We start from the raw sequence: 14,245 nt of genomic DNA on the forward strand, positions 1-14,245 counted from the left end.
CACTTAACAACACGCACATTAAAAATAATTGTGTAGGGTGGGGAAAGTCAATGCCTGAGGTAGAATATATGGATTTTGAGAACCAAATACCAGTTCATCAGTTCAGGGAACAGAGAACAAGGAAAAAACATTCAAAGCAAATGGAAACTATTAATAATACCAGCAACTTAATTTTCTAGGTAACATCTGTAACAAAATGAATTTTTCGGGCCTCCCCTGGTGGCACAGTGGTTGAGCGCTGGGCTGCGAAGCTGCCCGCAGCCTCTGCAGTGCCACTTCGATCCCCGGCCGCCAGGTGAGGGTCCCATATGGTGCAACAGACCTCTCCTGCCACACCCGCTGCTCCCCTTAGCGTGTATTTCATCAGTCTGCCTGTTCTGTTCACTGCTCTGGCTCTGGTGAATTCTCTCACCCTCCTGCGCTTCGGACTGCACCCAGTGCTTGTATAAATAAATAAATAAATCTTAAAAAAATGAATTTATCTTTTTAATGTTTTAATATTCACTTAACATTGTATCACAAGCATTTCCCATGGCATTAAAATAATTTCAAAACATTGTAATGCCAACCTATTATTTTGTTATCCTGATTTTTTAAATTCTTGAGCATTTAGAGTGTTTCTAGTTTTTTTCACAATTTTACATAATGATGGCATAAATAACCATACACATCTTTGTACACATTTTGGGATGGAAATTATGGGGTCTTTACTGTCCTGTTATGTTATCTGAAAATATTATTTTTCTTTAAATGCTTACCAGTGTGATAAATAGTTGAGAGATAGAAACCGTAACTTCTTATACCTTTGATTATCCTGGGTCCCTGAATGAACTGAATTTGCACAGATAATGATGTTTCATTTTCTTACCCTTGGGAGGATGTGGTTGTTTCAGTAATACAAGTAGCCTGGGAAAAATAGTTTTGCCCTTAAGGTAAAAATGGCAGTAAGTTGCTGAGTGACTCACTTATCTAGTTTCTCGTTAGCTTGCCGCCAATGTGTCTGCTCTTTCTTCCATCTCAAATTTTCATTTAGGCCTGGAAATCGGTCATTCCCTAGGAGTTAAGAAATGCATGATAGGAATTTGATTAGCATGAAACCCTCCAAGATAACCAGAAGTTATGAATAAGCTCAACTGAGAAGACTGGGCACCTCGCTAATTAGAGTCCATGCTGGCGGCGGGTAGGAGACAAGCCCACCCCCAGGTCCAGCCTGGCTTAGAAGAACCCCTGCCTTTCTGAGGTGTTGGTGAGTGCATTTCTCAAGATCTCAAGCTTCTGTAAAGCTCTTGTGGTTTTCGCTGAGTTATAGACAGAAAGGGTGTGGCTGTCAAATGAGGGTACCCAACCATCACTGAGAAAAGCTGAGCTCTGTCTTCCTTGCCAGTGGTCCCACTGCATAATCAAGTTGTCACTGTTTTCCTCTGAGCACGGTGACTAGAATGGACAGTGAACGAGCACTGCACTCTACAGCAACGAGCTCAGCTTTTCTGAGATAATTCCTCATGGGGTGGAGTCCCAGGAGGACTGGAACATTCTGAGGCTACTGGGGACCTGGTTCCAGTCTACATAGCCCTGAATGACTTGAGGAGACGACCCTGGGAGCAAAACTATCCAGTTTGCGGACTGTGTTGTACAGACTAGTCAAATGCCTCCCAAAGAGACTTATCCTGGAGGGAGACGCCATCCCACCTTTTCTGGTGACTCATGTTCCTGAACATGAACTTTTATCACTGCTTAAGATATAACCTCCTTTCTCTGAATTACATTGAAAGTCTCAAGGAAGTGCTGGTGTCTGCTCATGTTGTGAGGGCATTCCTTGCCATAAAGGATGAAAAACTCAAACAGAAAGCAGGGCCAGGCCAGCCCAACACACCTGGAGCCCGGCAGCGCCGCATCATCTCCCCTCTGGCCCCTTCCCCGCGGAGCAGGGCCTCTTCCAGCCTGGCCTTGGCATCCCGTGACTTCTGCAGGACTTGGGTACTGACTTTGTCAGAACTCTGTTTTCCCTGCACAAGACAGAGGCACGAGGACATTTAGTTGGGTGAGATCTGTGTCTATGATGAGAATCCTCAAAACAGAACACTCAGTGGTGACATCAGCTTCTTTGATACACAGAAGCACTATTCTGGGGGTACTGCAGTTGAAATCCTGTGAAGGGAATGGAGTTTCCTACGCTGAAGGCAGAGATCCTCACCCTATGGTACAATCATATTTATAATGCAAATAGGTTATGGATTTTAATACAGAAATAGGAAAAATTGTTGATGATGCCATTGTCCAAACAAAGGGGAACAGTAACAAGACAGGACTGAATTGGGGAGAAAAGAGCTAGTGTAACCTGAGCCACCACTTACCTTGTACTCAAAACATGAGACACAGATGAAAAGGAGATCTAAAATCCTGTTTAGTTGCATTGACGGCAGGTCAGCAATCCACTTCCTAATGAGGGTCTGGTCTGCATTTTTCATGATCCAGAGGAAGCAGATCATGAGGTTTCTGGTGGTGTCAGCATTCAGCATGTTGTACTGCTTGTAGGGCTGAAAAGAGGCAGATTGGGAGATGGAGGCAGGGGACAAAGTAGAGCAGCAGAAATAGTGAAAGCTTAAGGATGGTCATCTCTTAGAACACAGTCACTGTGCTCCTTCCTTGACTGTGGAACTGTTTCCTGGAACTCTGCTGTTCCTTCAGCTGGCTGCTCAGCGAAGGAGTTCTCCAGGGCAATATTTAAGGCAGGCTTCATGCCACGTAACTGTGGGCACCCTCTGTCTCAGGAGCAGTGTGGTGTGTTGAACTGCCCTGGACTTTAGCCATGTTGCCCCCAAACCCCCATCTCAATGATACAAAGGGGCCCCCATGCTGCTAAGATCGCCAAGTATTTCTCCTTTAAACTAGACTTAAAGGAGGGTTGGACTTATAAAAGAAGTACCCTGGCTGGGTTTCAGAAATACCCTAACTATGTAAGATTTAGTGTCTTTGTGACAGAATCCAAAGAATACTGTAAGGGTCAAGTATTACTCAAAAAATTAACCAAATCTACAATTTAGTGGAAATCTCCTGATGGGACTTTAACCACAATTTATGCTTTCCTGAGGGTGTGGGCCTTAGTCTATTGGCTTTAATATTTTAGCCACAAGTGTTATTTTAGAGGCTTGAGCACACTTTCTGTTACTTATCAAATCAACACCAAGAACAATATGTGGCTGCACCCTTAGTTCATGTGGCGGAACTAATATCCCATGGAATGTAGTGGTGAGACTGCAGTAAGTATTTGTGAGTATATGAGGGATTTGTTAGTTTTGGATGGGAAAACTTCATAGGGCTTATAAAGTTACTTTAATTTTAGTTTTTCTGAGCATGTTGACAAGAAGAAATGAAATCTCTATCATAACAACTTCATAGGGAATATCTTTTCATAGGAGAATTTCAGGCTTTTAAGTTTCTCCCTTAGAGGTAAATAATAACATAAAAAGTATATACCACCTTAAGCAGCCAGCTTTGGCAAGATGGACATTTGAAAATTGGAGGCCATAAATATTTCAATGTGGATAAATACATATTTATCAAACTCCAGGATGAGTGATGTCAAATCTCAAATGTCTTTTCTCTTTCTTCCTTGCTGTCCTGTCCTCAACCCTCACTGGGGGTATATAAGAGGATGCAGTAGCAGTCTTGACAAAGGAATAGTCAGAGGTAAGCAAGGAATGGAGATAGAACCTGCCTCATGTGAATCAGAGGTTATATCCCCAGAGGAGCTCCCTTCAAGCCCACAGAGTCTACGCAAAAGGACAGAGGCAATCAACTCTCCTTAGGCTTTCTGGGGATTGAGAAAAGCTAAAATCTTTTGCATAAGCTCTCACCCCAACCAACCAGACTCTTTCAATCCTTTTTTAGAGGCAGATATAGTATGAATAATAAATACTTAAACATCTTAAGCCTCCCACTTGAGGAAGCCATGGCTTGATATCCTTGGTAATGATGTCAGATTTCTTGGTTTTCTGAACCTTGAACTTGGTACCAGTGAAACTGTCTGAATTTGATTTGTGGCTCCTTTGCTGTTGCCAGAACCCAGTCTGACAGTGTATCATTTCCTTCAACTGTGCCATTTCCCGCCTTGGTCGCAAACTTCACAATAATTCCCTCCAGCATCAATTAATGAGACAGAAATCTTACTGCCTGCTCTATGCTGAGTTCTAGTAGAATATGAGGATATCTGGCAGAATATGAGAATGAGTCCATCAAAAGATGGACACATAGGAAAAGACACAAAGGGAAAAATAAACGAGGGAAATGTGCACCAACATACCAAGGAAGACACCATTGCTCCACTTGTTTTCAAGTTAAAATGATTGCCAGCGATGGCCAATGCCACATTCTGGTTAATTGCACTACTCCCTTCTTCTTCATCGGAGCCATTGGTGCGATTTTTCCCACTACGGGCATCTACTGCTGTAATTAAAACAACAACAACAATAGTAGTTTTACCATATAAACAAGTCCTTGATTTTGCCCCAAAATGTTGAAAACTTATGTTTTCACATAAAAAATCTGTACATAGATGTTTATAGAAGTTTTATCTATAATTGCCAAAACTTGGAAGCAACCAAGAAGTCCCTCAGCAAGTGAATGGGTAAAAATACTGTGGTATATCCAGAAAATGGACTATTTCTCGGTACTAGAAAAAAGTCATCAAGCCACAGAAAGACATGCAGGAACCTTGAATGTGTGCTACTCAGTGAAAGAAATCAATCTGAAAAGGTTAAATACTATATGATTCCAACTATATGACATTCTGGAAAAGGCAAAAACCATAGAGAACAGTAAAAATTTCAGTGGTTGCCAGGGGCTAGAAGCAAGGAAGGAATGAATAGGCAGAGCACAGAGGAATTTTAGATCAGAGAATCTTCTATGTATGTTGTTGTAATTACAAATACATGTCATCATACATTTGTCCAAACCCACAGAATGCACAGCACCAACAGTGAACCCTACTGTAAACTCTGGACTTAAATGATGATGTGTCCAATACAGGTTTATCATTGTAACACATGCACCACTCTGGTGGGAGATGCTGATAATGGCTGTGAATGCACAGGGGCAGAAGGTAGATGGGAAAGCTCTGTAATTTCCCCTCAATTTTGCTATAAACCTAAAACTACTCTTAAAAAATAAAGTCTTTAAAAAAACTTTAGCATCAAGCCTGAGATGGTATTTCCCTAAATCACCTCTCCAGTAGCCGATGTGTCTGATACTTGAGTCACTGAAGTCAGTGCAGTAATTTCTTTTATTTAAAACATTTTTAAACACATTTAAATTAAGCTTTAATTAAATTAAAAATAAAAATTCATTTAAACGCATTTCAAATGCTGAGTGCAATACACATTCTCAAAATAAAAATTTTGGTTTCTGTTTTCTCAAATTGCTCTACATGCTTGACCAAAAGGTGGGATTCAGCAGAGTAATTTAAAACCTAGCATTATTGATGTGCTACCATTAATAGAAAAAAGCAGATTAGCAAAGGAAACAAAATGTCTAGTACATGACTAGGTCAGAAATAAAATTTTCAAATTATGAAAATAAAAAATTTCCATGTGTTCAGTAACACCTTCCTGTAATATAATATTTATAAAATGTATTCATATTTTAATTAATGACCAAATAGAAAGGAACCTAAGATTATAGGATGATATAAGTGCAGGGGTCTCCATCAGTTCAAAGAAGAAAAACAAAAGGCATCATTCATTACCTGTAAAGTCATACAGCTGTGGCAAAGCATCCAAAATGATGCCAACCAAAGGCAGGTAAAGGGCAGCAATTTTGACCTTCACCTCTGGTTTGGCACAACGTGGGTCCAGGTCATGAGTACTCAGCAAGCTCTGGATGGCACTGACGGCTTTCCTTTGCACTTTGCTCATCCTGTCAGTAAAAACACAGAAAGCTAGAGGTCATGGTAGGTGAACTGAGATTGATCAAAATGCTTTTAAGCAAGGAGTGATCAGAATTCTCTTAAACAACAAGGTGACAATGTCAAAGTCCAGGAAAACAAGATAGAAATTTAGAGTATTCACAGACAGACTACCTGCACTCTAATTCTGGTCTACCATTAGTATGATGTTTTAAAGTTCTTCATGTTGTAGCAACAGTCCTTCATTGCTGGTTACAGAAATATTCAATATTATTATTGAGTAATATTCCATTGTATGGCTATATCATATTTTATTTATCCATTCATCAGTTTATAGACATTTGGGTTGTTTCCACATTTTGGCTATTATGAATTATGAATGTTGCTATAAATATTTATGTATGAGTTTTTGTGTGGATGTTTTACCTCTTTTGGATATATACCTCAGAACAGTATTACTGGATCAGACAGTAATTCTATGTTTAACCTTTACTGGAAACAGCAAACTGTTTTCACTAGTGGCTATACCAAACTACATTTCTGCTAGCAGTGTATGGGGCTTCCATTATCTGTTTACAATACTTGCTACCACCATTTTTTTTTATTATTATCATTATAGTCACCTTGACGGGTATGAAGTTACTGTAGAATAAATGTTTGTGTCCTCTCCAACTTCATTTGTTGAAACCTAACCCCCAATGTGTGGGTGTTTGGAGGTGGAGCCTTCAAAAAGGAGCAGTCATGAGAGTGAGTCCTCATGAATGAACTTGGTGCTCTCATAAAAGAGCTCCTTGGCCCTCTTCAGCCATAGGAGGGCAGCAAGAAGATGGCCACCTATAAGCTAGGAAATGGGTTCGGACCAGATACTGAATCTGCTAAGGCCTTGATTTTGAACTTCTCAGCCTCCAGAACTGCGAGAAATAAATTTCTGTTGTTTTTAAGCCACCCAGTCTATGGGATTTTTGTTATAGAAGCTTGAAGGAACTAAGCTAGAAGAGGAATTTCACTGGTCTTGATATGTATTTCCCTGATGTCTAATGATGTTGAACATCTTTTTCATGTACTTATTGGTCATATCTTTTTTGAAGAAATGTCTATTCTGATTTTTTTGCCCTTTAAAAGCTGGATTGTTTGTTCTTTTATTACTAAATTGCAGGTTTTTAAAAATATATTCTAGATATAAATCCCTTATTAGGTCTAGGATACGCCAGTAATTTCTCACTTTCTTTGCATTCTTTTCACTTCTTGATGATATCCTATAAATTACAGGAGTTTTAATTTTAATGAAGTCTAATATCTATATTTTTCTTTTGTGTTTCATACTGTTTGGTGTCAGAGGTAAGAAACCGCCTAATCCAATTTCAGAAGATCATCCCTATGATTTCATTTAAAATTTCTATACTTTTAGCTCTTACAGAGTGTCCTTCATCCAGATTTAACTTTTACATATGGCAAGATGTTAGATCACCTTCAGTCTTTTGAAGGTGGGTATATATTAGTCCCAACACCATTTGTTAAATATACCATTATTTTCCCAGTGAACTATTTTGGTACCTGTGTCAAAATCAATTGACTACAAATGGGGACTTATTTCTGAACTCTTAATTCAATTGCATTGATCTACATGTCCATCTTTACCTCACAATCACATAGCCTTGAAAACTTTTTCTTTGTTGTAAGTTTTAAATCAGGAAATATGAATCCTCCAATTTTGTTTTTCTTTTTTAAGGTTTTATTTTTTTGGCTATATTATGCTCCTTGATTTTCTGCATGAATTTTAGGATGGTTTTGACAATTTCTATAAAAGAAACCAGTTGGAATTTTGAGAGGAATTACACAGAGTTTTTACATAAATTTGGGGATTACTGAATCTTAACAATAATAAATATTCTGAGATTAACATGTCATATCTTTCCATTTATATAGGTCTTTATTTTTTTCCAAAGTGTTTTGTAGTTTTCAATTTACAAGTTTTATACTTCTTTTGTTAAATTTATTAAGAATTTTATTCTTTTGGACACTATTTTAAATGGAATTTTCTTTATTTCATTTGATCATTCATCATAAAATTATAGAAATACAACTGATTTGTGTATTGTACCTCAATACAATATATATTGTTCCTCAATACAATACACACTTGTATAAAATATTCATTACATATTGATCTTGCAAACTTGCTGAACTGTTTATTACTTTTATTAGTTCTTTTTTTTTTTTTTAAAGATTTATTTATTTATTTATTTATACAAGCAGTGGGTACAGTCAGAAGCGCGGGAGGGTGAGAGAATTCACCAGAGCCAGAGCGGGGAGCAGAGCAGGCAGAAGGACCGAAGTACACTGCTGAGGGGAGCAGCGGGCAGCAGGAGAGGTCTGCGCGCCATGTGGGACCCTCCTCCGGTGGCCGGGGAGCAGCCGGGGATCGAACCGGCGCTGCAAGGCTGCGGGCAGCTTGGCAACCCCGCGCTCAACCGCTGCGCCACCAGGGAGGCCCACTTTTATTAGTTCTTTAGTGAGTTCTTTAGAATGTTCTACAAGTCATAACATTTGGGAATAGAGATAACCTCTTCCTTCCCTGTATGGGTATCTTTTATCTTTTTTTCTCGTTTAATTGCCTCAGGTAAAGTACAGTGTTGAAAAAAATATGATGAGTGGACATTCTTGTTCCTACTCTTAGAAGAATTGTGTTCAGTCTTTCACTAGTCAGTATGAAGTTAGCTCTGGGTTTTTCATATGTGTACTTTATCAGGTTGAGGAAATGCTCTTTTATTCCTATAAGGTTTGTGAACTGTTTTTTATCAGGAGGGGGATAGATTTTGTCAAATGCTTTTCTTCATCTATTGAAATATTTATTCTTTATTCTATTCAGATGGTATATTATATATAATCAACTAATTTTCAGATGTTAAACCATTTCTTGTATTTCTGGGAAAAATCCGACTTGACCATAGTGTATATTTCATTATATATGTTGTTGGATTCAGTTTGTCAGTATTTCGTTAAGGATATTTACATCTCAGTTCATCTTGGTCTGTAGTTTTCTTGTGAAGCCTGTGTTTGCTTTTGGCATCAGGATAACCCTGGCCTCCATAAATGAGCTGCAAAGTGCTCTCCACTCTTCAAATTTTTAGAAAAGTGTGTGAAAAATTGGAAATAATTCATCTTTAGACATTTGGTAGCTTAACATAAAGATGCTAGATAGTGTCCTTATGACTGAGAAACACTGTGGATATAATGATACGTGGACATTAGTGGGGATTCCCAAGTAAGGGTGGTTCCAGGGAGACCTGTTGGAAACCAAGTTGGGGCTCTTTTTAGGCTCCTTCCAGGAATTGAGATGTATCTCACTGGCCCTTGTACCACAGATGGGCAGGTGTTGGTGAGTTTACTGAGTGGACAGCAAAAGGAAGTACTGGCCAAGAGGAAATATTTTAAAGATAAGATTTTTCTGGGGTTTTAGCTCAGGTGTCAAAGTCTGTGACAGTACTTCTAATAACTTTCCAGAAGAGTATGTGACAATTTGGCAACCAGGGTTTATCATATTACCAAAAGAGTGACAGTTTTAATTAGTTACACTTGGGAGGCTAGAAAAGATACTCTGTGTGTGTGTGTATGTTTGAAGAATGACCTCTGAACATACTCTACTCTGCTGCTAGTGAAATAACAGCAACAATTTTACAAGGAGATGTCAGGGCTTTTCCCCTAAATATCCCTGTTGATAGGAAATGGGAAATAAAAACTACTACTAATGTAAATACTAAACGGTATTTCCAGGAATTACATAAAGCAGTGCTATTAAAGGACAATTAGGGAAAAGAATGTGTGTGTGTGTGTATGTATGTGTGTGTATAAATGCAATTTTCTTTGTGCTCAAACCTCCTTATCAGCATATGGGTCAGGGCACTTTGTGTTGCTATGGAGATTCATGTTAGCTATTGGGTAGAAAGTTCTGTTGAGAAAATTGAAAGGAATTCAGTTGGAGTTGAAAGAAGAGGATCAAACTGAAGCCTTGAATAATTAGAATATGTTCAGGATCTGAGTTTTTGGAATTTAGAGGTAAGAACAAGAGATTTCCCACTCTGACCCACTAGGAGACAGACACAAACATAGGGTTAGGCAATATCAGAATGGGCAAAGCACTTAGAATATACTCGTTATTACAATTACATAAACTCAAATATATTCCTGTAATTGTTTCACACAGGGACATTGTGTTTCCTTCAATAGGCACTTTGAGGGAATTTGAGAACTTCTAGTTATACAAAAATGTGTGACATATAGCAATGTTGCCACTAATCAGCATACTTTATTCTAGAAAGATCTTTGGTGGGGGGAAAGAGACTGCAGAAGCTGTAGGAACAGGTTCCTAGGCAGGGAGACAGTATGGCATAAGTCAGGGACCCAGGGCTCTGAATCTAGTTCTGCTATGTAACTTGCGGCAAGTTCCTTCAATTCTGTGATCCTAATCTGAACACCAAAACAGTTGAGCCTAAATTGTCTCTTTTCTAAAGATTTATTTATTTGTGCATAGAAGAACTGGGGTGTAGGCCAGAGGTACAGAGGGTGAGAGGATTCACCAGAGACAGAGTGGGGAGCAGAACAGGTGGATTTACTGAAATACACTGCTAAAGGGAAAAGCTGGTGAGGCAGGAGAGGTCTGCTGCACCATGTGTGGGTTAGCTCCTTGGCCAGGGATGACACTCAGTCCGCAGCAGTGAAAGCATGATAGTGCCGAGACTTATTCCCCCATGTACCAGGGAGGCCTGTTGTCTATTTTTTATGGTCTTTGGAGCTGAGAACCTGTATTTAAGGTCTATGGAGGCAGAGAACTTCATTTTGTGCACCAATGTATTTCTGACATCCTTTAACACTCAGTAATGTCTGCCCCCCTTGCAGACTCTCAGTGACTGTTGAGTAGAATGGATATTTGGAATGGCATTGGCTCCTTTCTTCCAATCAGGTAGGCAGTGGCATTATGATCCTGTTAATAATTGCAGCATATGGAAAGAAGGACAAAGAGAGTAGGCTGCCACCCTCCTTGTCTATTGCCTTCAAGGACAGACACTGTCACATGGTCTGGGTGACAGGGTTTATAGAAAGTGGAGGAATTTGTAAGAGACTGGTGGCATCTCTCTTAGCCCGGGAAAGTCTCTGCAAAAAATCTAACTGTACACTAAGCAATTACTCTCCCATCAGTGGTTTTTCCATTGTCAGTCTTGAGTCAAGTAACACCTTACTGCTGCTTCTGTGTGCACACACACCACTCAGGGGCTTCTGTTTAATACAGCTTTGTTCCGGAGTTCACAAATCAAAGTATCCCTGGGAAACCTGCTGCAATAGAATCGGTAAATTCTTCTCAATGAATAAGTGACTGAAAAAAGCCATTGTCTGGTTTATCTCACTCCCCTGTGCCTTCCCACATTCCTATCAGCTCCATTTTCTCAAAACACTGGTGCTTCTACTTGTAGGAACTGGTAAGTAGTATATTTTATCAAGCATGAGAATTTGGAGTGCTAACTGTAGTAAAGAACTTTTTTTTTCATTTTGTATTCCATTTTAAATGTTAGAAACATACCCTTCCCCTTCAGAATCCAGGGCAGCAGATAGTTCAGTAAAGAGAAGTCCAGTGAGAAAGTGCTGCTGGCGGTAATCAGAAGTCAGATCAAACATGTTGGCAATCTTTTGGTCCTGGAAACTGGAGCAGGAACTGGAGTTCTACACAATGCAAAGGGCAGTTTTATGAGCAACAAGAGCTAAAACTAAAATCGCAATGGTGAGTATATTAAGGACAGGCTACAGTCAGACTTTGTCGGCACTACCTAGTGGGTAGGTGCCATTAGCAGCCCCACATGATAGATAATGAAACCAGGTCAGAGAGTGATCACTTTGCTTTCCTAGCCCCACAGCTGGAGGACTGTCAATTGTGAAAGATGAGACAAATGGTTCAGTTTTTGCCAAAAAGTGAGTAACAATCCCTTTCCCACCCCAAATCAGAAGTTGAATATAAAATATCAGGACAACATTTGGCTAGGGAAATTCAAACTACATCTATTCCTGGAGCTCTGAGCAGACAATTCTTGTAGAACAGGGCCCTGTATTTGGACCCTTGTTTACTCAGCTGCATTTATGAGCATGGCTGATGCACATTATCTGAATTGTGCTGGCCAGGAACTATTGATAGAAGTTGTGTCAGGCAGGGAAGTATCAGTTTTACCATTCCTAGAGAATTCAGTGTTCTTCTCTGGGGGGCACACTTTCTATTTCAATAAGAGAATCTAACAGTGTGTGGAAATGCTTTTTGGTCTGGTAAGGCTGGGCTCTGTTCTGGAGTTTGCAGAAGGGAAACATGGGAGGGGACCTATGGAAGAGTTAGCACATTTGGAACTGCTGCTTCTAAGTCACATCTTTCTCCATGCACATTATGACAATCATGTGGATTGTGTCATCTTGCACGAATGGCTAAGATTTGTTTTTAATTATTAACACAGACCTTCACCTTTGTATTAGTATCAAGTAATATGCAATAGAAATAGAACTTAGTATTGAGAAATCTTGCCTGTTGTTCTGAGCTAGGGATTTGTTCCCTATAAGTAGAAAACAGCATTTCTTTAAAGTTTTTCTAGGGGGCCCTAGCCCCTTGAGAAACAGATGAAGTGCGGGGGGGGGGGAGGGAATAAAAAGGTCTCCATAGTCAAATCACTTTGGAAATATTGTTTATGACATACTTCCTTCTTTTTCTTTCTTCGCACCTTTGCACCTTTGGCATTTACAATTTACATGAACAAATTAGGGACCACAGGGTGTCCCAGTGCAAAGAAACATTTTAACACAGGGCTTCCAAAGCTTACTTTACTTTGGATAATATTTCTTCTCCTGTGAAAATTGGCCCCTACTGAATGTAACTTGTGAAACACTGTTCTACAAAAAAAGATTGACCAAGTGGGTCAAAGCTCTCTGTCTCAATACTAAGACAAATGTTACTTTTCTTGGTTGGTCAAAAAAAAATTTGTCAGTAAAACACTCTCTATAAAACAGGCCATTTGCCTAGTTTATGATGAGATTTTTTTTTTTTTTTTTTTTTTTTTTGCGCGTGAAGAACTAAGTTATCTGGAATATAATTCAAGATGCATCTGGTGCTGAATTCCATTCTATAACACAGTATCAGTAAAACATTCTAGGATAGTTAAAAGATTAAAATATCCCTGTTAAAAACCACTATTAGATCACTTTGGAATCAATACAAAAGAAACTGAAATTACATATATTGTTAGTGGTGCTTAGTTTTAGGAAAGGCAAAGGATATTACGCTAAAGTGGAAAGATGATTAATGTCAGACAAAGGAAGGTAAGTGACTTTTCTACAAGTTCCTAAATTGTCATAATATTTAGGCTCCTTTGCGCTCCTTGGCCTCAGCAGGGACCCTTGAGCTCAAGAAGTAACCACTTAATTTATAAATGCTGAGTTAGAAAGTACAATTTTGGGTGGCATTCTGTGTATAGTTGGATCAATTGATCTGGTGTGAATGACACGTTTTTCTTTTTAACTACTAAGTCCAACCTCGATAGAAATAAATGACTAAGCTAAGCTAATTACATTTTTCAATAGCTGATTACCTGAGAAGATATGGAGGGACAGGGAGATACTGGAGCAGTATCAGCGTTCATAAAGAAGAGGTTCAGATTGAGGTAATGCTCATGACTGCAGAGAATTCTCAGGAACTCTAGCCTCATGGAAATGAGCGTTGGAAGGTTGTTAAGCTTGGCTGACAGCTGGGAAGAAAAATGAAAACAGAAAAGATGCATTTATTATAAAATGAATGAAGCTGAGTTTGAATGATACAAAACTATCCTTTCTACCAAGTTTAAAACAATCAATTTAATAAAAATTAATGGCACAACAGATAGCAAGCTCTATACTATAGGGCGACCCAATAATTATCATCCATTACTACCCCTTCATGATTCTAGTCTAACTGCTATCCAAAATGAGGATCCTTGCTCTGACCCCTACCCTTGTCAAATCTATAATACCATAGCAAGTCTGTGTTGAAAATAATCTGGAAGTGTATCTTTCATGTAATATAATATAATTAATTTTGCAAAACCCCACTGTGTCGGAGAAGCTAAATGAAAGGAACTGACCCCACAAGGGACCACACAGAACTAATGGACTATGACTGGATGACTTTAATGCCATAGTGTTCTTTTGTAGATTCTAATTAAAGATCCCATTGGGAAGTCCTCAAACCAGCCTCCTAGAAAAAGGCATCAAATTACATAGGAAAGTATGTAGTGTGAGAGGTGGAAGAATGCAGAAAGAAACAAATGTTGGAAGAGTTTTCAG

At 39.1% G+C, this 14,245-nt stretch overlaps 1 protein-coding gene across 4 annotated transcripts in view; it reads right to left on the reverse strand.

Moving 5' to 3' along the window:
- Positions 1-14,245, reverse strand: part of DOCK8 (dedicator of cytokinesis 8) — a 194,651-nt gene that overhangs the window by 32,564 nt on the left and 147,842 nt on the right. For 3 of the 4 annotated variants that reach the window (XM_037491968.2, XM_037491966.2, XM_054688878.1), the window contains exons 27-33: positions 13,516-13,671; positions 11,478-11,617; positions 5,744-5,913; positions 4,304-4,446; positions 2,355-2,537; positions 1,874-2,006; positions 966-1,053 (exon numbers count right to left, since the gene is read on the reverse strand). In XM_037491968.2, the coding sequence (XP_037347865.1) occupies positions 966-1,053; positions 1,874-2,006; positions 2,355-2,537; positions 4,304-4,446; positions 5,744-5,913; positions 11,478-11,617; positions 13,516-13,671 (1,013 nt within the window). The remainder of the gene's footprint in view (positions 1-965; positions 1,054-1,873; positions 2,007-2,354; positions 2,538-4,303; positions 4,447-5,743; positions 5,914-11,477; positions 11,618-13,515; positions 13,672-14,245) is intronic. The other variant, XM_054688877.1, reaches the window with a different exon arrangement.

The sequence above is a fragment of the Talpa occidentalis genome, unplaced genomic scaffold, assembly GCF_014898055.3.
Source record: "Talpa occidentalis isolate TD23 unplaced genomic scaffold, MPIMG_talOcc4v2.1 talOcc4.7, whole genome shotgun sequence".
Classification (NCBI taxonomy): Eukaryota; Metazoa; Chordata; class Mammalia; order Eulipotyphla; family Talpidae; genus Talpa; species Talpa occidentalis.